The 24,533-nt window shown below is 41.1% G+C and overlaps 2 protein-coding genes across 3 annotated transcripts in view; one reads left to right on the forward strand and one right to left on the reverse strand.

The window, feature by feature from the left end:
• The window catches only part of CXADR (CXADR cell adhesion molecule), a 58,562-nt gene extending 55,365 nt beyond the window's left edge, over positions 1–3,197 (forward strand). Inside the window, exon 8 of the mRNA XM_080655018.1 lies at positions 1,374–3,197. Coding sequence (XP_080511144.1) covers positions 1,374–1,415 — 42 coding nt within the window. The 3' untranslated portion in view covers positions 1,416–3,197. The remainder of the gene's footprint in view (positions 1–1,373) is intronic.
• Positions 2,073–22,240, reverse strand: BTG3 (BTG anti-proliferation factor 3; the record flags this gene model as incomplete). 2 transcript variants are annotated; one of them, XM_080655022.1, is made up of 5 exons in its annotated part: positions 22,038–22,240; positions 17,686–17,863; positions 13,033–13,170; positions 7,298–7,505; positions 2,073–2,743 (listed from the first exon to the last, which is right to left on the reverse strand). In XM_080655022.1, the coding sequence occupies exons 2-5, from the start codon at positions 17,856–17,858 to the stop codon at positions 2,501–2,503; spliced, it is 762 nt and encodes a 253-aa protein (XP_080511148.1). In that variant the 5' UTR covers positions 17,859–17,863; positions 22,038–22,240. The 2 variants fall into 2 exon arrangements, with proteins under 2 accessions (XP_080511148.1, XP_080511147.1); XM_080655021.1 differs by lacking the exon at positions 13,033–13,170 and having other exon boundaries at positions 2,501–2,743; positions 22,038–22,228.
• Positions 22,241–24,533: the final 2,293 nt, after the last annotated feature.

The following is a 24,533-nucleotide window of genomic DNA, read 5'->3' on the forward strand; positions in this document are numbered from 1 at the left end:
CCCAGGTTTGATTCCGGTCAAGGGCATGTACCTTGGTTGCGGGCACATCCCCAGTGGGGAAGGTGCAGGAGGCAGCTAATCAATGTTTCTCTCTCATCGATGTTTCTTACTCTCTATCCCTCTCCCTTCCTCTCTGTAAAATATATTTAAAAAAATAAAATATATATCTATATGTGTGTGTGTGTGTGTATATATGTATATCTATCTATCTATCTATCTATCTATCTATCTATCTATCTATCTATGTGTGTGTGTGTATATATACACACACACACACACACACACTAGTAGCCTGGTGCACAAAATTTGTGCATGGGGGGGAGGGGGATATCCCTCAGCCCAGTGTGCACCCTCTCCAATCTCGGACATCCCTCTCACAATCCAGGACCGCTGGACCCCCGGCCGGGTGGCCTTTTGACTGGGTGGTGCTGCAGGCCTGCACGCGCCCCCACCAGTGGTCACTCCCAGGCCAGACGGCGTGGCATGCCTGCTTGCGACCCCCAGCTGGGCAGTCTCCGTGCTGGGGGTGCTGCGGGCCTGTGTGCACCTCCACTGGTGTCTGCTTCTGCCAGGGGCCACTCGCAGGCCGTGCCTGACCGGTCGTGACTGTTACGGTGTCCAGGCTAATTAGCATATCCCGCTATTATATAGGATGTGAGCAAATTAACAGGACAAATGCTAACTCCCTGATAAAAATACCTAAAACCTGTCACCTTTACAATTGCCACAAACCTCCCTTTGTCACACAAAACTCTTATCCATAATAGCAAGTTTTTAAAAATTTCAGACTTAAGTAAAACTACTCTCCCTTGTGATGCCAGTTACCCCTAGAAAAATAAACTTAAGTTTGAATAGGTATTCACTATATACAGGGGTAGGCAAAAGTAGGTTTATAGTTGTACAATAATAATATAATAAATTTTTTGTGTACCCACAATTGTAAACCTATTTTTGCCAATCCCTGTTTTTCGAAGGAAAAAGTATAAAGTTTGGAAGTATGTTAAAGGTTGTTTGTATATGGTTTATCAAAGAATACAATAACATTAAAACTAGACAAGTATCTAAGGTTTAAAAATAAGTTTTATGTTGAGATCGCACTTCAATTTCCATACTTTCAAATCTGAGTTATGATTATGACTTAATGTTTGTGCACTTCTCTGATATTATGTCAACAAAATTTATCAGAAAAAAATGACAACAGAAATTTAGAATAGCCAAGGCTATCCAATGATTTATTAGCAAGTTATGACTTTTTCTGATGTTAAATAATTTAAAGATGTGGAAAACGGGAAAAAGTATTGATCTTAATTCTTTAAAATGTATCCTGGGGGAGAAAAATCCAAATTCTTATTTCTCCTTTTCTCTTTTTGTAGTTCAAGTACACTTACAAGACTGATGGCATTACAGTGGTGTAAATATGAAGGACTGCTGAAGAATCTGAAGTACTGTTCTATTTGGCTTTATTTTGGACCTCTAGTAAAGACTAACGTGTTGCAAAAAAGCAAATGGGCACAGAAATTAAGTGGCTGAAAGGACATTCCTGCTTTATGCACTGGCATTACAAACATAAGTCAAATGTCTTATCAAAATTAGTACGGGCCAGCTCTGACCAATGTCACTCAGTTGGAGCATTGTCCCGTGCACCAAAATGTGGTGGGTTCTATTCCCTGTCAGGATGCATATACAGGTTGCAGGTTCGATCCTGGGTCAGGGTACAGGAGGCAACTGATGAATATTCCTTTTCCCACCCCCATCTTCTCCTCTCCGCGCCCCCCCAGTACAGGCCAAATCTTTGGGTCGGAAAGTCCTATGTATAGTGACTTGAATAATTTGAAAGATGTTTTATTGTTTATATTTTCAATGAGCTACTACTAACGGATTTTATTCTTTTATATGCATATTTTGTCACTGTAGACTTTGGGAAAAGTATGGTTTTTAAAAGTTGATTTTTTAAAGGAAAATTAAAAATTTTAGTTTTTTTCTTTGCTAAATATTTAAACAGTGAAGTGAAACATGACCTTTACTCTTTCTCCCTTCTTTTTTATGCACAGAACAGAAGCACACATTGTCATGCCTCAAACTACTTTTTATTTGCAACTACATGATTTCACACAATTCTTCTAAACAATGACATAAAATATATTTCCCTGCGTATAAATAACTTACATACTCTCCATAAAGTAAATGCTCAAAGGTGCTATTATAACAGATCGCCCACTCCTACAGTGTTCTCGTATGCAACAGAGTTGATGCACAATATATAAATACTCAAATCCAATATTAAAAACTCAGGCACTTGACTAACTTTAATAAAATTTCTCAAACTATACCAACATATCTAAAGTGCATATATTTTTTAGAAAGATTATTCTCAATAACTTCTTCTATAAAAATAAGTTTGATGGTTTAACCCATCTAACTTTACTACTATGAGTATGAACTTTTAATATGCAGTCAGGCTTATTCTACCTTCTCTCAACACCAATAGAATCAAAAGCAGCTAGTGAGGTGCTAACATGTGAGGATTAATCCAGTGATTCCGGTCACAATGCATTCCAGGAGGAGGCACCCATGTTACTGGAATTGGGCGATATGGTTTATTATTCTTCCTTCCCTGATGTGGATAACCAAATGGAACAGGCGGAGGGTAGTGACACTGATGGCCATTCCCTCGGTACATCCCTGGCTTTTTTCTGGGCAAAGGGTGCCACATTGGAAGAGGTGGGAATATCAATTCTGAAATCTGCAGGAAAGAAAAAACACTAAGTTAATTCAAAGGAAAAATTAGTCATGTGTTATATAAAACTAATTGAGTTTCCAGATTCTTCATTAAAGAAAAACAAAATCACTCACCCACAACCCTAAGAATGATATTCCTATGGTCAAGTCTAAATACAGGGTGGGCCAAAAGAAGGTTTACAGTTGTGAGTATGCAACCGAATTTATTCTTGTATTACTTATTAATTATTGCATTATTTCCAGTATGAACACCTGTAAACCTATTTTGGCCCAACCCTGTATGTTAAAAACCTTATATATGATAAGTGATTAATAAGTGTTTTCTGAATAAATGAGAATTAATTAATAAACACAGCACTCTGAGGCAACCAGAAAAAATCAAAACACAGAATGAATGGAAGGTTGTAAGGAGGTATCTTTATTATTTGGGGCAGGCAAAGACTTCTTCCAGGGGACACAAAAAACACAAGAAAAAATTTTGATAAATTTGACTTCCTTAAAATTTAAAACCTCCCTATATTTTCTTCTAAAAACAGAGACATTTATTTAGCTTTTATGTTTAGGTCTATAATCCATCTCAAATTAATTTTTTAATGTATGATGTCAGGTAGCAGTTAGGTTCTTTTTTTAAGAAAATATATATATTATCCAATTGTTTCAGTATTAAGTTCTTAAATACTTTTCCTATTGAATTGCTTTGGCACTTTTATTTTAAAAAGACTGTACATCTGTTGGTCTATTTCTGTACTCTCTAATTCTGTTATATGAATATATTTGTGTATCTTTAAAACATTACCACGCTTTATTGATAAATACAATGGCTTTATGTGAAGCCTCCAAGTTGATTCTCTTGTAAGTTTTAGTATCTATTTGTCTTTTGGAATTCAAAATGATATTGAGTTGAATCTATAGATCGATTTGGGGAGAAATGACATAATCTTCACTTCTTAATTAGTGGAGAGTTATCACTGAAGGTACCTTTCAAAAATACAGACTCCTCAGAAACAAAGACCCCAAGCTAAGAATTATTGTCCTTACTTTAATAAATCCCTTTTTAAAGTTCTTGGCAATGCCAGGTTCAAGATGAAAAAGTAGATAGGGCCCTGGGCAGGTAGCTCAGTTGGTTAGAGCATCATATCCCAATACACCAAGGCTGAGGGTTCAACCCCATCAGGGCACATAAGGGAAGGCTCAGTTGTTTGGAGGGGCGTACTGATGCACCATGGTTGCAGGTTGAACCCCCGGTCAGGGCACATACAAGACTCAACCAATGAATGCATAAGAGTAAGTGGAACAACAAATTGATGTCTGTCTCTCGTCTCTCTTTCTCCCCCTTCTTCTCTCTCTCAAATCAATGAATAAAAAATTGATTAAAAAAAAAAGTAGATAGGAAGGAAAGATTAAAATTGGCCACTTGCACCAGCTGACTACAATGGTGTACAAACAGGCTTCTCTGTTCATGAAATTTTTTGTTAGTGGATACAATGTCAAAGAGAAATGTTTTACTTAAAATGCAAGAGACTTTCATATCCTGATTTAATTTTATCCTAACAGTCTCTCAACATGGAGGAAATAAATACGATTTTAAAATAAAATTTGAAAGTCAACTTACTTGTAAAATATTAGAAGCAATCAGTTCAATTTGAGACTTACATTTTTGCTTGGTTGAGTAACAACAAACAAAATTCTGATATAAAATTGCTACATATTTGAATGAACCTCAAGTAATTTAACAACAGTAATTTACAGCATACAATATACTAGAGGCCCGGTGCACGATATTTGTGCACGGGGTTGTGTGTCCCTCAGCCCAGCCTGCACCCTCTCCAATCTGGGACCCCTCGAGGGACATCCCTCTCACAATCCAGGACTTCTGGCTCCCAACTGCTCGCCTGCTTGCCTTCCTGATTGCCCCTAACCGCTTCTGCCTGCCAGCCTGATCACCCCCTAACCACTCCCCTGCCAGCCTGATTGATGCCTAACTGCTCCCCTGCCAGCCTATTTGCCCCTAACTGCCCTCCCCTGCTGGCCTGGTCACCCCTAACTGCCCTCCCCTGCTGGCTTGATTGCCCACAATTGCCCTCCCTTGCAGGCCTGGTTCCTCCCAACTGCCCTCCCCTGCTGGCCATCTTGTGGCGGCCATCTTGTGTCCACATGGGGACAGCCATCTTGTGTGTTGGAGTGATGGTCAATCTGCATATTACTCTTTTATTAGATAGGATAGAGGCCTGATGCAGGGGTGGGGGCCAGCTGGTTTGCCCTGAAGGGTGTCCCAGATCAGGGTGGGGGTTCCCTTGGGGCATGAGGTGGCCTGGGCAAGGGGCCTGTGGTGGTATGCAGGCCGGCCACGCCCCTTGGTGACCCAAGCGGAGGCCCTGGTATCTGGGATTTATTTATCTTCTACAATTGAAACTTTGTAGCCTTGAGTGGAGGCCTGGGCCCGCCAGGGTGTGCAGAAAGCTTGGCTTCCTCCATCGCCGGGGAAACCCAAGGCTCTTGCTCACTCCGTGGCCACAGCCATCTTGGTTGGGTTTATTTGCATAGTAGCTTCTGATTGGCTGGTGGGCATGGCTTGTGAGTGTAGCAGAGTGATGATTAATTTGCATGTTACTCTTTTATTAGATAGGATATCATGCAGAGAAAAAAATGCCCAACATATTTAAGGCAAAGGTCTTAGAAATGATCCCTGAAATACAGCTATTACATTTACTTATCTATATAGGAAATCTTTCAGAAAAAATACAAAACTGGTAATGAGTATCTCCATGGGAGGGCACAGGACTAGTGGTTGAAGAAAGACTTGTCACTATTATACTCTTATACTGTTCGTTGTTTTTAAAAGCAGGTGCACATGTTAACTCATAATACACATGTATACGTATGTCCCTAAAATGTAATAATCTTCAGAACTATTCTTCCTCTCAAACCTAGGAAGGATAATTCAACTGAAAAATAAAATACAAAATAAAAAATTAAGTTATACTGAAAGAATGTTCATTATATAAATGTATGCTGAATTTAAAGGTTTAGTTTTTCAAACTCAAAAACTCTGATTTCTTACTCTTTAAGGTCTAAATTTTCATTTCAGTCCAAATCTGACTCTACTGCGAACGTGGTATATTTCATTAAGTCTAATTAAGACCAAATTAATAAAAATATGTATATTTAAAAGCATACAATTGCCCTAGCCGGTTTGGCTCAGTGGATTGAGTATTGGTCTGTGGACTGAAGGGTTCTGAGTTCAATTCTGGTCAAGGGCACATGCCTGGGTTATGGGCTTGATCCCGGTAGGGGCATGCAGGAGGCAGCCAATCAATGATTCCCTCTCATCATTGATGTTTCTATCTCTCCCTTCATTTCTGAAATCAATAAAAATATATTAAAAAATAATAATAAAATAAAGGCATATAGTTTAGTCCTTGAACAATAGGGGTTAGGTGCACCGACCACTCAAAAATCGATTTATTAACTTCTGACTTCCCCAAAAGCTTAACTACATCAGTTGCCCTTGGTATCTGCAGTGGATTGGTTCCTGGACCCCAAGAGATACCAAAATCTGCAGATGCTCAAGTCCTCTATCTAAAATAGTGCAGATTAATGCATAGTGAGCCCTCCACATCCTCTTAACTCTCAATCTCGGATTGAAAACAGTATGGGCATTTATTGAAAAAAATCTACATGTTGCCCTAGCCGGTTTGGCTCAGTGGATAAAGCCTGTGGACTCAAGGGTCCCAGGTTCAATTCTGGTCAAGGGTATGTACCTCAGTTATGGGCACATACCCAATAGGGAGTGTGCAGGAGGCAGCTGACTTATGTTTCTCTCTCATTGATGCTTCTAACTCTCTATCCCTCTCCCTTCCTCTCTGTAAAAAATCAATAAAAATATATTAAAAAAAAAAAAAGAAAAAAATCTCCATGTTGTTCAAGGGTCAACTGTGCTCAAAATTAGAAAATGTTCATGTACATAATAAGGCTCAACTCAAATGATTTTTTTTTACTTAAAAAAATTTTTTTTTCTGTTGAGAAGTACTGTTGTTATAATTTTTATAAATATATTAAATGTTCTTTGGCATGTAGGGTATAAATAGTAAATAGTTAAACATGTTATAAGTGCATGCATGGTAGCTATGTAACTCTTCAACTTAAAGTGAAGGAGATATTGTTTTGGCTTGAATGAAAAATTAACTGAAATATAATTTAAATTATGGAAAAGTAGAGAACAAGAAAGTTAAACCCAAAGATACAAGTTGGCAGTGTTAAAGACTACAAAAAATGAGTGGTTATTTTTTAATATAAGAATTTTTAAAATAACAGAATGTTTTATCACCACGTTCTTTTTTCTCTTCTTTGCCATACTCTTTGAAGCATGTTTATCTGACTTATTGAATAGTAAAGCAGACCTTTGATAAAATGACTCAGGATGCCTATTTATATCTCAGAGGAGCTACTTCATGTGGAAAGGCAAGAACTCCGCATCTCAAATCAGAGAAACCAGAGCAACATGGATTGATTTGGCAGGCCCTGCTCAGGGACCTTCAATATGCTATTTCATGATTACCTGGTACATGGGGCTTGGAGTTGCAGTCACCGAACTGGATTTCACCTCTACCTCCTTACTTGTTTCTTCATCTGAAGAAGAGGATCCTGAATGATAATCAGAGGTAACCTTATCAAGGGCCCTGGTAACTTTCTTAGAGATCTCATCCTTGTTCTCATCCTCATTTTCAAAGCTGGCAACAATAAATGCATTGTTTTTTTCTCCATACCTAAGAATTAAAAAAATAAAAATCTTACAAAAGCTTGAAGTCATAACAACAAAGCAAGAAATATCCATAAAAACAATTAAACTAGTCTGGACATGTCAGTGGTCCAATGCAAAAAAGGAACCCTCTAAGAACTTGATCCTAAATATATAGTATCCTAAGCCAGATCCCTGCCAACAGGCAGGCCACAATTCTGTTCCTGGTCTATTCTCTTACCCAATTTTCTTTTCTATTGCCTCCTAATGAAAATAGTTAAGAGAAATTCATTGTTTTGATTACATTTTGTATGTACCATTAAAGTGGCAATACAGTAAAATCTTCCAATGTATTTTTAACTGACCCCTGGTAATGTGGTTCCCAATTATTCAAGTCAGAAATCAACTAGACATTTCCTATGAGATTTAATTATACCATGATTAATAAAAAAAGAGGCCTGTGTTTCTTATATCCACACTGACAAAAATAAGAACTGAGGCAACTGTTGAAGTTAAAAAAAGAACAAAAAACAACACACCTATTGTTGAGGAAATAAAGGGTTTTTGCTTGAATTCTACTACTTACCTCATACAGATTCCTATGATAATTGCTCACCACTCATTTTCATGTTTGTTTTTTTTTAAAAAAAGTAAAACAAGTCTTTTTATCCTTCCAAAGCATTATTTAAAAAAAAAATTCCTTTATTGATTGGTCTTAGAGAGAGGGGAAGGGAGAAATAATGATTTCTTGTTCCAGCTGAAACAGGAATTTTTAGGGGTGAAAAGACAGGTTTTAGGAAATTTTAGAAATCAAGGGGACCATGGAAGCAGCACAGGGCTGCAGAGCAGCAGAAGGTATATTTCCATAGAATAGGGGAGCTGAAAAGGTGCAACAGGTACATTTCTCTAGAATGAGGGAGCTGTGAACAGCAAAAGGTCTATATTTACAAAGTAAAGAGAAGGAAGCCCTTCATCCAGAAGAAGAAAGCCCAAAGGGAATAGGAAAACAATAAGGAAGGGGGGGGTGGAGAACCTTACATGTCCCATGTGAGGTTCAACCTTTGAGCCCAGGTGTTACTATAGTAACCAGTCCAAGGGAATTTCATGCACCGGGCCTCTAGTCCCATCAAATAAAGAGGAAATATGCTAATTGATCATCATGCCCTCACAAAGACGGTGCCCACAGCCAATAAGGAAGGAATATGCTAATTGACTGCCACGCCCTCAAAGATGGCGGCGCCCACAGCCACAAGATGGTGATGCCCAGTCCCCTCAGCCCCATAGGGGTGGCAGGTGCACAGCATGGCCGGGCCCATCCCGCGCGCCTGCCTCTGGAGTCCCACAGTCCCCTCAGCCCCTCCAGGGCTGGCCTGAGGCACAGGCAAGCCTTGGATGTCGGCTGCCCAGCCACCCAGGGAGGGCCTGAGGTGCAGGCAAGCCTCAGATGGCGGCTGCCCGGCTGTCCGAGGCTCAGGTAACCAGGGCCGGCCGAGGCTTGTGCTGCCAGCAGTGGCAGTAGCAGAGGTGTGATGGGGCATCGCCTTCCCCTGATTGCCGGGTCGCCTCCTGCCCCTGACGGCTCCCAGACTGTGAGAGGGGGCAGGCTGGGCTGAATGACCCCCCTCCAGTGCATGAGTTTTCATGCACTGGGCCTCTAGTCTATAATAAGGTAAAAGGCCTTTGAAAGTCTGTATAGAAATTAGGTAGTCTTATAGGTGAGTTCTGTGTCTTTATATAGTTGTTCTATCTTCTATTCACACAGACTGAGTTGAGCCATAAATACTACCTAACTATGGTGGATAACTCCTTCTATTCTTTTTCAGTTTACCTCATAAAAGGAGCTGCGCTACAGGATGGCAGAAAAAGCATTGGACACGTTCTGGTTCTGGCTCTGCCATTAACTAGCTCTGTGGCTACAGGCAAGTCATTTAGTCTCTCTAGGCCTCAGTTTCCTATCTGCTGGGTCAGGAAACTGGAGCTGGTTGGATATTGGTTAATCTTGGGCTGGTGATTCTTAGTATAAATATGCCTGAACAGCTGGGCCAAGTTCCTCATAATACAGAATTCATCTATTATAATTTCACAGGTTTATTTAGCATAGGGTTTTAGCAATGGAAATTTACCCTTCTGCCCTCTCCAGCATTTAAAGATTAAGTAAATCTTGATATAATCAAAGGTTAATTCATACGTTAATGTCAATATTAACAATGGACTTAGGCCTACCTTCAGTTTTGCCCATTGATGGAGTCAAAATTCAAGCAAAACAGAAAGGCAGGAAATTGGAGAAAAATCTGTCTTTGTAGAAGCAGAAACCTAAATCAAGGGCAGACATCTAATGACTGAAGGATCAGCTGTATTAACTCAGATTTCTTTGACATGAAATTTCAATTAGGTTCTGCAACTTTCCCTTTGTAGTATATACTTTCAGTATGAGTGGTCGCTTCAGTAATATTAGAATGTGTAGTTAATTCCTTAGAATTAGTAGTGAACAATTTTTAAACCTTCCGTTTTTCAATGACACACTACTAAAACAATAAGGCCAATTTAGTTAATATGAAACAAATCAATAGTATCCAATGCTCTTTATCAGGAAAAGAAAGGATCATAGAAATTATCATTTTTTTGCTTCTACCTCTATCTCATCACCAAGTTATTTATTTAAATAATTCTTTATTGTTGAAAGTATTACATATGTCCCTTCCCCCCCATTGACCCCGTCAGCCCCCCACCTCCGGCCTTCAGCACCCTATTGTCTTTGTCCCTGGGTTATGCATATATGCATTCAAGGTCTTTGGTTGCTTACCACCCCACCCCCCCACCTTCCCTCTGAGATTCTGCACTCTGTTATTTTTTTAAAGGTATAGAAATATACTGAGTAGATAATAAAGCTGCCAGATTCTCCTTATTGGAAAGAACTGTTATGTATTCTGTATCCTCTCAAATATTTCACTAAGTAATAACCTTTTTAAGTATATAACACTTGGCACCCTTCCAATACTTTATCCTGATGGAGTAATTCAGACTATGAAGAATGTTCTCTTTCAGTGCATTTCAATTTTTTCATAACCTTAGCTAGTCTCTAGTTATTATTAAGTTATTAATAATTTTTAATGAATCATATTTATTCAATTATATAACTAACTGCTAGATCACATGTGTTTTAATTTTCAGAATATTTCTTTCCAGTTTTGGTCCAAAAGCACTAAGAGTAGAAACAAACAAAAACAGAGACCAACCAAAAGTTATCCAGTCTTATTTGGGATTAGCTCCTTTCCTAATTTGAAGAGGGGAAAGACAAGGGCACCACCAATGAAAGAAGACAATAATTGACCTTCAGGATTCTAGGTCTCTAAATTTTACTTCTTGATCTATAATAAACATTCTTCTCTATTAACTTACAGTATAACTTCTACTCAATCACTAACCATCTTTCATTTTGGGAGTTCTATTATCATTGAATCACCACATTCTGAAGGTGAAGTGAAGAAAAAAAAATCATATCACAGCCAACATTTGGCAAAATTTTAATCATATATAAATTAGAAGGCTACTGAATGTAAAGATTTTCTTATATTAACCAGATGAAAGCATAGTAATTTTTCATTATCTGGCCAAGTAATGAAGTACCCACTTAAGCAGAATGTCCACATAACTAAAGCTTTTATCTTCAGGTGCCAAGATTTAGTTTAAACATTTCAAATAATTATGTCCAAAATGTTTATATAATTACAGGACTTCTTAAACATCTTTGGACATAGAAACTTTCCCCTAATGATTTAAGATCACTGTATTAAACATTCATTTAATACATTTGTACTAACTCTTCAGCTTTTTCGCTTCCGCCTGTTAAACTATATGACCTTTTTTATTTTTTGTAGCTTCAACAGTATGAATAACCTTCCAAATGATGCTTATAATTTATTAGTTAAAAACTACACAACTACTTAAAGAACTGTGGTAAAATAAGAGTCAATCAGGATCTAAATGTGGGCCTAATAAAAATGCAAGCAACTCAATATAGTAACTTTGTGACAGTTATTTCTTGTATACTGAGCTCTTTTGTAAGGGTCCAGTGGCCAGTCTTTAAAGTCTGACCCTGGCCTCACTTGAGTCCTTATTTAGTCCCAGAATCTAAATTGTTTGACCTTCTTGGATCAAAATTTGAGATGTCTTGCTCTTCCTTTTCCTAACTGAGAAGAATGGAGTGTCAGAGAATCTACTACCTATGCCTGGTTTCCCAAAACAGTAGCTTATAAACAGGCAGCTCCAGGTCAGTCCAGACAATTCAGTGAAAGAAAAACCATGTATTTTTTTTTTGGTACAACATGTCTTTATCTCCACTTTCACTGTTGGAGATCAGGTCAAAGGTATCCTATCCTATATTAATAAAAGGCTAATATGCAGATTGTTCCCTCGACTGGGAGTTTGACCAGGGGGCAGGGCCAGTCAGACAACCGCGCATGGCCCCTCCCCGGGCAAGGCCCGGCCTGATCAGGGCAGACGGGCTTGGACCCCACCTGTGCACGAATTCGTGCCTGAGCTTCTAGTTATTAATATGTATCTTTGAAATTTATTAGGATTGCATCATAAAGCATCTCTACTACAGTCAACAGGTGAACTGTACCTCAAAATTAAAGAGAAATACCCTAAAGGAACAACTGTAGGAAATTATTCGCAGAGGGTTCCAAGCATCTGTTCATCCTGTTCCTCCTGCCTGGAAATGTCCTTCCCACCTTGTCATCTAGTCAACTGCAACTCATCCTTCCCCAATCAGCTCAAGTATCACCTACTCACTAGTCTTTTCAGCATTCAGCAGAGCAGTAATTTTCTCCATTTGTGCCATCAACTGACTGCATTTTGTACATATTTGTATTTTAGCACAAACCATACTGTTGTAAGCTGCTTATTCTTTCTTCTAATTTATTACACTTTTAACTACCTGAAAGACAAATGCCACTTTCATTTTCAAAAAACCACCACTAAGAATGCCTGGCTCACAATGAATGTTTTTAGAATGAACAAAGTACAATTAAATTTCAGACCTAACACTCACCTTTTACAATTCTGCTCATTAGGGTACAAAAAATAATTTCCATTATGAAAACAAAACCATGAAAATATCACTTAAAAATCAAAAAGGGAGGCAAGAGTAGAAACAAACAAAAACAGAGACCAACCAAAAGTTATCCAGTATTATTTGGGATTAGCTCCTTTCCTAATTTGAAGAGGGGAAAGACAAGGGCACCACCAATGAAAGAAGACAATAATTGACTTTCAGGATTCTAGGTCTCTAAATTTTACTTCTTGATCTATAATAAACTTCTTGGCAAAGCTTTAGAAAAACCCTGTCCAATCAGTTTATGAGTTTCTTTAGCTACAAAACAATAATGTAACCAGTCCTTCACTATCACCTCCAGATTTACAAAATCCACATCTGAAAAGCCAAGCAACTGACTTCTGGCCATAAAAATACACAAGCAGGCAGTATCTGAAAGAATTTCATAATGTCAATTCCAGCATGGTAATCAGTTCAGCCACCAAATTAAAAAACTCACCGACAGCACACCTCACATGGGTCCACCCACAGAGTGAGTTCCTTTGGCAAGCCCAGGTCACTGTACAAAATGCAGCTATTCTCACAGGCTTTCAAGACGTCAGGATCAACTCTCTGAAACTTATTGACACGAATGCACCTACAACGAAGTGGAATAATGTTATAGCTTTACTCAAATCATAATCATAAGCCTTGTTATATCTTTTAGTATTTGCCAACATGAATTAAAAAAAAAAAAAACACAAAAAAAAACCCTGGCGGAGAACTCCATAGTGTGTGTATCCTACACAGATAGTAAATATGAACTAAAGATTAAGAGGGAGCATAAACAAGACTACCCAGCCTGGTAAAAAGAAAAGGGCATCTGTGTGAGCCCAGGGAAATCATTAGAACTGGCTCTACTTCATTTTAACTAGAAACCACTAATCTAAAATGTACATTAAATGAGTAAGGAGTATTAAAGTTGCATGAAATTATTTAGAGCTTTGAAGGTAAAAGTTTTAATAGGCCCAGTTTACATATTAGCAAAACCTCTCACAACAAAAGATCTCAACCAATATTTCAAATAATATTTAGAAATCCTTATGACAAATTTTGATCTGTCATGATCTTACTTATACATCCCAGTTAATAAAATAAGTGTTAAAAATTATGTCCTTTGCCTTACCTGTAACTTTTCTATATAAATAGAATCAGTCAAGGACAATGAACCATTCATATCACATACTTAATATTAAAATATAACACTAAAGTGTTATTGGCTTATTTCATTTAACTGCTATTATGCAAGGGTTTTCTTTATTTTTAATAGCTGTCAAAATAAGTGAAAGGATTTCTAAAATAATAGAGTCTCTGTTCCATTATTTTTTAACCTAACAAATATATCTACTGAACAGAATGTTCAAAGATGGCTCCTACTACAAATGCAAAAATACATGTTAAAATAAACATTCTGCTTACAGAAAAAAGGTAGCTACAATGAAAGTATTTATTGCCAACAACTAAGAAATCAATTAAGATAACCCAGGTTTTAGTATTAGTGCTAGTAACTTATTTATTGGGTGAATTTAGATTAAGTCCTTTCACCTCCTCCTCAGACCCAAAGCTCTAAATATGGAAAATACAACACCTGGCTGGTGTTGCTCAGTAGATAGAGTGCTGGCCTGGGCACCAAAGGGTCACAGTTCAATTCCTGGTCAATTCCCCATATCTGGATTGCAGGCTCAATCACCACCCCAGGATTCATGTGGGAGGCAGTCAATCACTGTGTCTCACATTGATGTTTCTCTCTCTCCTCTGTCACTCTCTCCCTCTTTTCCTCCCTCCTTTCCACTCTCTCTGAAAAACAATGGAAAAAATATCCTCGGGTGAGGACTAACCAAAAATAAATAAATACGGAAAATACAATGTAAATGACAAATAGTAATTATACCACAAATGCAATGACATCAATAGAATAATGTGCCATTTAAAGTTTTTAAAAGAAATTATTAGTTGATTTGTATTTCCCTTTAAACAGTGAAAAAATTCTCAGTTGATAACAGCTAATATGCATATCTAAATAACAATACAGTGTAGACCCTAGAACAAAAAGGGTTGGAATTGCTCATGTCCACTTATATGCAAATTTTTTTCAGTAAGTACCTGTACACTATTTTCGATCTGTGGTTGGGAGTCTGTGGATAAGCGGGCCAACCGTATGCTATGATCTATGCCATTTTACATAAGGAACTTAAGCAACTGCAGATTTTGGTATCTGAGCAGGGTCCTGGAACCCCTCCCCCAGGGACACTGAGGGGCAACTTAAAATTTTGGGGAAGTAAAAAAGTATACACAGATTTTTTGACTTTGCATAGGTCAACACTCCTAACCCCACCTGTTATTCAAGGGTCAACTGTAATTAACTCTTTCTGAAGGTTTACTATGCAACAGACAATTTCCTAAATCCTTTGCACGTATTAACTCTTAATTTTCATAATTTCCCTGAGTTAGATACTATTTTCCCCATTTTAAGAAAGGAGGCAAAGAGAATTTGAGTAACTTGCCCAACATCACAGCTAAAAAAATGGTTAATCCAGACCACCAGACTCCAAAGTTCATTTTTATTAAATAGCACCCTATTCTGTCTGTACCTATCTTAACATCATTAACAATTTAGCAAATTTAAAGTGAAAAAAAAATATTTTACAGCATATAAGATGCTCTTTGTTCCTTTCTGCAAGATGGTCTGTTATACATTCTAATGTTTAGGTTTATTCAAAAGTCCCATGTGCTCTAGCATCAAAGGGAGTTAAGGGTAAGGAGAGATCTTAGATAATTATGTGTTTTTGTTATGTACAAGTAGAGTGATATAGGTTCTAAGCTTAAAAAAACATATATGTAAATATAGCTTAGAGATTCTGCTTCAACAAAATTTACATATCTTACATATTTTTTGCTGTTTTTCACTCTCTATATATGTGACTACATATCCATTAACCACTCTTCAAATACAGGATTTCTTTTTAAAGTTGCATAAAAATAGTCTATCAATTACTCATTGTTACCAATTTCGTTTTCAATTATAAAGTTTAAGAAACACCCATATTCATACATATTTGTATACATTTCTGATTATGTTTCTAGAATACATTTATAGGAGACACTGTTCAAGAGTATGAATATTTTTCCAGATCTTGATAATGCCAAATTGTCCTCCAAAAGCATCTTATACTTGTATATATTACAGAGAAACAATTTTAATTTATAAGCACTTTAGAAGAAAAAGAACATGTCCAACCTACTCGGTGGATCGAAGAGTATACAAACTCTGGTTTAATCCTATAATCTATTCATTTTTATAATAGTAACGACCCACCATTAAGTCTAATAGTTTTCTACTTCAAAGATGGCTTAAAAATGACTTAGTAATGACACTTCTGATAACATGCCAATTTAATCCTGTTTGGCTAACTTTTTTCCCTCAAATTTTTAGAAGTAATGGAAATGAAATTATATACTGTCTGACCTTTAAGCATTTACTTGACAGTGTCTCCTTTTTCAGTAATAGTATGGTGGCTTGGCACTTCCATATGCCTTCATCCAATGTCAATTACACCAGTGTAAGCCTCAACAGCTCTAACACACAAAAGCTGTTCACTCTATCAATAATGAAGATGTGCAAAAAACAACTAAGAGAATCAAGTAACAAGATAAAAAATAACTTGAGTCTACTTTATATAGAACATCCACATTTGTACTTTAACTTAACACATTTTCCAATTTACTAGGAAACCTTTGGGTAAAATTGAAAGAGAAAATATATCGATCACTTTGATTCTTTTCTTTTCGATAGAACACAGTCTCATCTGGCTTTTAGCAAATGAGAAATAAACAAATCATATTTTCACTTCCCTTGTTGATTCTTTCAATAGTCTTGTACTTACAAGAACTCAATTTTTACATCAAAGAAGTGCTGATTTGTGGAAGAAACTTTGGGGGCAGCAATATGCATAAGTAAAAGAATTTCTGAAATCATGATAGCCAAAACTGTTCCACTTTTCTTTTTTGTGGCCACATCCACAAATGGGGCAAGTTTTGGCAGACGAGTTTAGCAGGACATTCTCAACCTAGGTTCCTGAGCGGTCACATCAATACTACGGAGTGAGCATGCTAGGACATGTTCTGTAGGAGTCTGCTCTTCTTTACTTTAAGCTGTAAATGTAACGTCAAACCCAAGTACAAAGGACAGCTTCAAGTGAAAATTACCTTCTCCCTCAGAGCCAAGGTAGTGGTCACACTGTGGTATACAGAGAGCCCATAAGGATTTAGGGTCAGTTAGACCTGAGTTCAAGTCTCAGAGCTAATATTTAACAGTTATGGATCTTAGGTAAGTTACCTTCATCTATAAAATAGTTACACTGGCTTCTACAATGAAGAATTATGTGTAGTGCCCTAACCGGTTTGGCTCAGTGGATGGAGTGTCGGCCTGCGGACTCAAGGGTCCCATGTTCAATTCTGGTCAAGGGCATGTACCTTGGTTGCAGGCACATACCCAGTGGGGAGTGTGTAGGAGGCAGCTGATCGATGTTTCTCTCTCATTGACATTTCTAACTCTCTGTCCCCCTCCCTGTCCTTCGCCCAGTAAAAGATCAATAAAATATATTTGAAAAAAAAATTATGTGTAGTATAAGTGCAATTCTTCCTGTATCAAGAACGAATTAGGTGTCTAATAAGCTTAGTTCCCATTTGCTATAAAATTTATTTTTTGAAAAAACATGTAACATATAATTTACTTTTAGATTCAAGGAGACTCATTTCCCTCAACTCCTACCATGCACCTTTATGGAGGACAGTTTTGGTGGTCCCCAGAATTGTGAAAACCCCCAAGTACCTGTGATATAGAGGACACACTCAATCAGGAGCAAACTATAACTACAAGAAGACTAACTCTTGGTAGACTAACTTTTGGGAGCTCCCAAGTCTAGGCAGGGGGAGTCCAACCAAATACATATATTTTCAAATAAGTAAAGAAAAAAATACCAAGACACCTCAGAGTTCTGTATTTTGCAGATAAACTATGAAAGGCATGTACTGGACACCCTGCAGTCCTTTGGCTTTGCACTCATTTCAGGAGCTGATCAGCTTCTTCACTTAGTCCAGTCTAATCCTTTACCTGTAGGCCTGTCCTTTTGATGGCTTTTCAGGATACCAGTGATTTTTATATTTTTCTTGAAGTATCAGAGTCAATTTCTCAGCAAACCTCTCAACTGCTTCTTTTTTCAACTTATCATGTTTTCGAACTAGCCTCGTGAAAAAGAAGACAACGGCAGCAATTTCGTTCTTCATCTTTCCTGCAAAGATAAAATAGTTTTTCTCAAAACAAAACATAAACACTGGAAAATAAAGCTCTGCAAAATATCCCTCCTTGCAGCTCCCCTTCCTCCTTCCAATTTTATCTTATTTCATTGGCTCATATCTGGAGTAGAGAACAATCACTACTTTATGCCATAAAGACCTTATAAAATACTGTTTAAAATCTTATCATTACTTAGTTCTTTGAAAAAACTCAGTAAAGAGAACACACCAAATTATTCCTATTGGTTAAAATAAAATCAGAGATATCAAAGAGAGGGACTATAATAATACAACTATATAGTTTTTACTCAATGTGTCAATATTTAGTTGCAATAAGTTTAAAAGTCTGTGAAATAATTTGAATTTTGAAACACACTACTTTAAAATTCGGTATTGTAGAGCCATTATAGAAAACAGTTTGGCATTCCTAAAAGGTTACACATAGGGTTACCATATGACCCAGCAATTCTACTCCTAGCTACATACCCAAGAGAAATGAAAACGTATGTCCACAAAAACTCGTATACAAATGCCCGTAGCAGCATTCATAACAGCCAAAAAATGGAAATAACCCAAACATCCATCAACTGATGAATGTTATTTGGCAATAAAAAGAATGATGTACTGATATACATTACAACACAGGTGAACCTTGAATACATTATGCTAAGATAAAGAAGCAAGTCAAAAAGAACAAAATTGTATAATTCCATTTATATCAAACTAGAGGCCCGGTGCACAAAACTCATGCATGGGGGGGGGGGGAGGGGAGGCGGCCAAGGGGTCCCATAGCCCAGCCTGCACCCTCTCCAATGTGGGACCCCTTGGGGGATGTCCAACTGTCAGTTTAGGCCCCATCCCACAGAGATCAGGCCTAAACGGGCAGACGGACATCCCTCTCACAATCCAGGACTGCTGGCTCCCAACCGCACTCCTAGCTGCCTTCCTGCCTGGTCGCCCCCAACTGCCCTCACCTGCGGGCCTGGGTCCCTCCAACTGCCCTCCCCTGCCAGCCATCTTGTGGCGGCCATCTTGTGTCCACATGGGGGCAGGATCTTTGACCACATGGGGGTGGCCATCTTTGACCACATGGGGGCAGCCATCTTGTGTGTTGGGGTGATGGTCAATTTGCATATTACTCTTTTATTAGATAGGAGGAGGATGTCCAGAACAGGCAAATCTATATAGAAAGAAGGTAGATTAGTGGCTTAGGGGCATGAGGGACTGAGGGAGAGGAGTGATGTCAATGAGTACAGGGTTTCTTTTTGAGGTTATGAGAATACTAGAGGCCCAGTGCACAAAATTCGTGCATGTGGGGGGCGGAGGGGTCCCCTCAGCCCAGCCTGCACCTTCTTCAATCCGGGAACCCTTGGGAGATGTCCGACTGCCAGTTTAGGCCCAATCCCGGCAGTTGGACATCCCTCTCACAATCCTGGACCGCTGTCTCCTAATCGCTCACCTACCTGGTCACTCCTAACTGCCCCTCCCCCCCGCCAGCCTGGTCACCCCTTACCGCCCCCCCCCCCCCCGGCCTGGTCACCCCCAACTGCCCCCCTCTGCTGGCCTGGTCACCCCTAACTGCATCCCCCTGCCGGCCTGGTCGCCCCACACAGTCTGCTGTTCAATCATTTGGTTGTCCCTCACTAACCCCCCTGCCAGCCTGGTCGTAGGCAGCCATCTTGTGAGGGTGCGAGGATCAATTTGCATATCACCTCTTTAATATATAGGATCCTAAAATCGACTGTGGTAATGGCTGTACAACTTTGAATATACTAAACCAACAAACTGTACATTTTAAATATAAGAATTGTATGTGAATTATATTTCCATAAAGCTGCTATACTAAAGAAAAAAATTCAGTATGGAGTGTCTGTAAGCATTCTTTTAGGAATCTAAATGATATGCAAAACAAAAAAAAAGAGTGGGTCTATCAGAACATATTTAAGAGAATGAAAACTCTGGATCATCTATAGAAAATCAAACTAAAATAATCAGAAATTTAGCTGCATTTAGGAAGTGCCTCAAGGAGGAGTCTTTAAATGGCAGATCTGATTTATCATTGATTAATCCATAAAGGCAAAAACAACCTTGTCCTGGGGTTGTTTCAATGTATATTCTGTCTTTATGCGATGAGCTCATTCATTTGGCTGCTGTAAGTAACCTGGAGTTATTCAGATGCTGCATTTACTAAGTAGCCAGTTATTAAAGACTTACAGCCTCTGCTATGTTTCATATAAAACCCGACTAACCTGATAGTTTGTGTTCTCACACATTCAAAAAGTAAAGGTGATTCTGTTAGCTTCCTTTTTTCTTTTCTTAAACCTGCTCTTAAAAGTCCCTCTTCATAATATGAGTCCTTTACTTCTTGTGCACATCCAAACAAGGGATGTCACTGTGAAATAAATGCTATATAGTTATCTGAGAGGTGTGCTGGCGCCTTAGCCACCCTGATCCTGGATGGGAAGACACCCAAGCCCTGGAACCCTAGAATGCCAAATCCACTCTCTGTGGCCAGCCACCAGGCCCCAGGTGCAGGCACACACATCCACCCAGCCCTCCACCACTGCTGGGCAGCCTCCTCCTGAAACATATAAATGGGAGCCATTTCCACTTTATAAAACTCTATTTATACACAACCCATGTTATGATGGAAGGGAAAACCCAGTGCAGTTTAATATATGGTTTGGGATAAAAGTTGCTGATGGAACCACCTTAGCCTCTGGTCCCAACAAACAAAACAAGGAACCACACTCGGGAAATGTACAGAATTGGTAACTTAGATCATTCTCCTCATTCATTAAATTGGCCAACTGGGTTCTACATATCTGAGCTTGGGATTTTTGTTTTCCCCTTTTATTTTTGCTCGGTTCCATATCAAAAATAAAAGGAAGGAAATAACCACTTAGTGGTTGCTGTTGGTGGTAACACAGGATGAGTCATATGGAATTACTTTTTTTCGGGTTCAGTTTGAAGGAGCGATGCCTGGAAGAGCTGAAACATGAACCCCCCCACCAGTCAGTATTCCTGGGGAGTACCAGGAGGTGAACGAGGGAGGGTCACCCCGTCAGGGAGCGAGAAGCCAGCAGCCGGCAGGGCCCCTCCACCCCGGGCACCTGGAGGAGGTGGCGTGGCTGCAATGCCTCCTCCCACACTCGAACGCAAAGCTCCATTTTCAATACCGCCCGGTGATGTCACCCCGGGACGTCGTCACCGCGGCGGCCGCTCCGCAAGTTGCACTTTGTTCCACGGGGTCCTCGGCTCGCAGGGGCGGCGCGGCACCCGAGGGAAGCCCCGCCCTGCCCTCCCCTCCCGGAGTTGATAACTTCGTACTTTTCCCTCCCTTGTAACGAAAGGCTAATCGCGTCCGTTTCTGGAAACAGTATCTTTCCTGCTGGACGTTCCCAAGGTGGAGGAAGCGGCCGCGGCGGGGGGGCAGGGGGGAGGCGCCCGGAGACTCCGGGAGCTGAGGCGGCGGCACGGGACGCCCCCCTCAGGCCGGGAGGAGGGGGCTGGCTAACCCCTCGGAACCCGCAGCTGAGCCCCCCCGCCCCGCCCGAGTCCCCTGGGTGTGAGGTGCCGAGGCATCCAACACCTCCTCCTGCTCCTCAGGGACCGGCCTGCTGGCGCGTCCAACTTCTGCAATAGGGCTTCCCCCGAGTTCAGGGGGCAGGGCCCCATCCCCCAAAGAGCCTGGCAGGGGGCGCCCCCAGGCCTGTCCGCCCCCATGCCGGGTCCGGTCTCTGAGGGGCCTGGTTCGAGGGCCGGGCTCCCCTCAGGCGCGACCCTTGGGACAGCAAGGGTCTCGGGCTCCAGAACACTGGCGGGCGCGGGAGGGGGCGGCAGAGGGTGGGAAGGGGCAGGGCGGCCGCTCGCCCCGAGGAGGAAGGCGCCGCGCGGTGGAAACGTGGCAGCAGCGGGGAGGCGGCGTCTCCTCCGTCCCGATCCCGATCCCGCCGAGGGCCCCCGGAAACCTCGCCGGCCGCCCCCGCGGCCCCCAACCCTTGCTTCGCGCCGAGGAGCCGATGCAACCTGGCTCGATCCCGCACTCCTCCCGGCTCCCCGGCGCGCCTCCCCAACGAGGCATCGACGTGGCCGCGGGGGCGCCCGGGCCCCCTCACCCTGAAGCCCTCAGCCCCAATATGCCCGCCTCCCCCGGCCCGGTCTCCTCACCGCCGCCGCCGCTCTGGGGCCGTAGATTCGGCGGCCCCGACCAACTCCGGGCGGGGAACCACGGGCTCCGCCTCAGGGGGCCGCTTCTCGGCGGCCAGAAGCGCAGCAAGCCTGGTCCGGCTCGCGCGGCTCCCGTGTCGTCGGGCGGGCTGACGGGCGCGAGCGGCGAGCGCAGCCTGAGGTAGCGCCGGGGGCTCGCGGGCCGGAAGAGGGGAGGGGCGATGACCCGGGAAAGGGTTGGCGCCGAGCGGGACGGGCTCGCGCGCCTGGGGGGCGGGGTCTGTGGGCGGGGCTTCGCAGAGACCACGCCCCCGAAGCCCGGGCTCGACCGCCCCGCGCGGACCTGGTCCGACGGCGAGGACCGCCCCGCGCCCCTGGTGAGACCTGTTCTCGGGGCCGAGCTCTTCCCCGCCGCCTTCCTATTTGCTGTGGACCCTACAGGGGTCGTGGGGCCTCGCCCCTGGGCTGCCTGGCCATCGGCTTCCCTCTTTGCTCTCTTCTGGCCCCCCTGCGCCCTGACATCTTCTGTGTTGGGAGTGCGAGTTCTGCATCCAGCTCTGCAGGGCTCCATGTCTCTAGACCCAGGGCTTGCTGGGGGGCGGAGGGGCCACGGGGGCCTGACGGAAGGGAGATGCAGTGATGGGCTCTGGTCCTCGACCTTCTCGCCATCGCAGTAACTGCAGGCTCGTCGTGCTGTATTTTAGGTCGGTTGGGCCCTTCCCTGGCTGGACAGGTGGCCCCCTCGGAGCAGGGACCACCTCTTGCTGACTGGTGTGTCCCTCCCCACCTGGCACTGAGCCCAGTGTCTTGCATGAAGGAGGGGCTCCTGGGATGTTGACTGGAAGAACGAATCCTTGAGAGACCAGCTTTTGGCTAACAAGATGTTCCCACTCAAGGACTTCCCAGATACGAAGCTTAATCTCTGAGCAAACACAAATGTGGAAAAGGTGCAGTAACTTTCTGAAGGAAAGGAGGAACCATCTCTTCAACCTTGTATATTGAATTGGCAGCATGGTATTCGTTTTGTGAAAGAACTTTAGTACATCAAACAGGCCCCCTCCAAATACAAGATATTTCTACTTTCTAAAAATTATTATTAAAAGAAAGCCAGTTTTCACTCTTTCTGACTAAAACATGTAAATTACTCAAGACCTGATTAAGTTATACATTGACCAGACTCCTCACGACCCAGGAGGCCTCAGCATGTTTTTCAACCCAGTTTTTAGGAATATTTAAATTTTTTATTACTAATATTAGTGATTATAGCCTATTAGCAATTCAAAACAATATTTTTTAAAGCAAACGTAAATAGGCAATCCCAAGACCAGTACAATAAACTTTATTTTTTTAAAAGGTATACTCTAGCCCTAGCCGGTTTGGCTCAGTGGATAGAGCGTCAGCTTGCAGACTGAAGGGTCCCAGGTTCCATTCCCGCCAAGGGCACATGCCTGGGTTGTGGGCTCGATCCCCAGTAGGGGGCGTGCATGAGGCAGCCGATCAATGGTTCTCTCTCATCATTGATGTTTCTATCTCTCTATCCCTCTCCCTTCCTCTCTGAAATCAATAAAGAAATATATATATATACATATACATATATGTGTGTGTGTGTGTGTATTTTAAAAGTATACTCTACTACCTAGGGATACTGGACTGGTCAATTTAAAGAGAGTACTGATATTTATACCCTGGAATATACTAGGAGCTGTGAGGGTGCTTTCATTCTAAACTCATAACAATCTGATTGAAGTTATTTTACTGATGAAGCCTTTTATCGCTCCAATGTCATAAAATACCTAGGAAGCCACAAATATTACTCAAAATTTGTTCTGAAATTCCTATAGCTCAAGATTGCTATTTTGTGTAAAGTTTAGAAATCTGTGACCCACGTGGTCCAGACTTAGATCAATACCATGTCCCCCCCCAAAAAAAAAACACAAAAAAAACAAAAACACCACACAGGCAAGTACCTGAAATCTAATTACAAATAACTTTTTAAAGTTCTCATATCCTGAACACTGTGAAGCAGATAAATAACAACACATCTTAAACACTTCTCTTTTTTCTCCTCCACTGTTCTCACACAAGGTCACTGCTTGTGTGCTTACAAAATGTGGCCAGTTCTCTAGCCCTGGCTGTGTGCTTCAGATCTTTTCCCCCAGCTCTCTTCTTCTGAGTCGGAATCACAAAAGCCCCAAAGAATTGTTTTATCAAGGCCGGACCCTCCTCTTTAGGAAGCTGGAAGAGAGAAGCAGATTTGATACAAATAATTACATAATAATATGTACTTTTCCTTTCGCAGCTGATTCCTTCTAAATGTTCACCAAGATCCTGTGTTAATAGGTCTAGTTTGCTTTTAGCATAAGTGATTTATTTCTAAAATGAGCCACCTTAAATAGGGCAGGGGCTTTACAATCACACACATCTTGTGGTTGTATCCCAAAGTCATGATTCACACACAATCTCCAAAACTAAGAATAGCTTTCAATAACTCTTTAT

Source organism: Plecotus auritus, assembly GCF_963455305.1.
Source record: "Plecotus auritus genome assembly, chromosome: 2".
Classification (NCBI taxonomy): Eukaryota; Metazoa; Chordata; class Mammalia; order Chiroptera; family Vespertilionidae; genus Plecotus; species Plecotus auritus.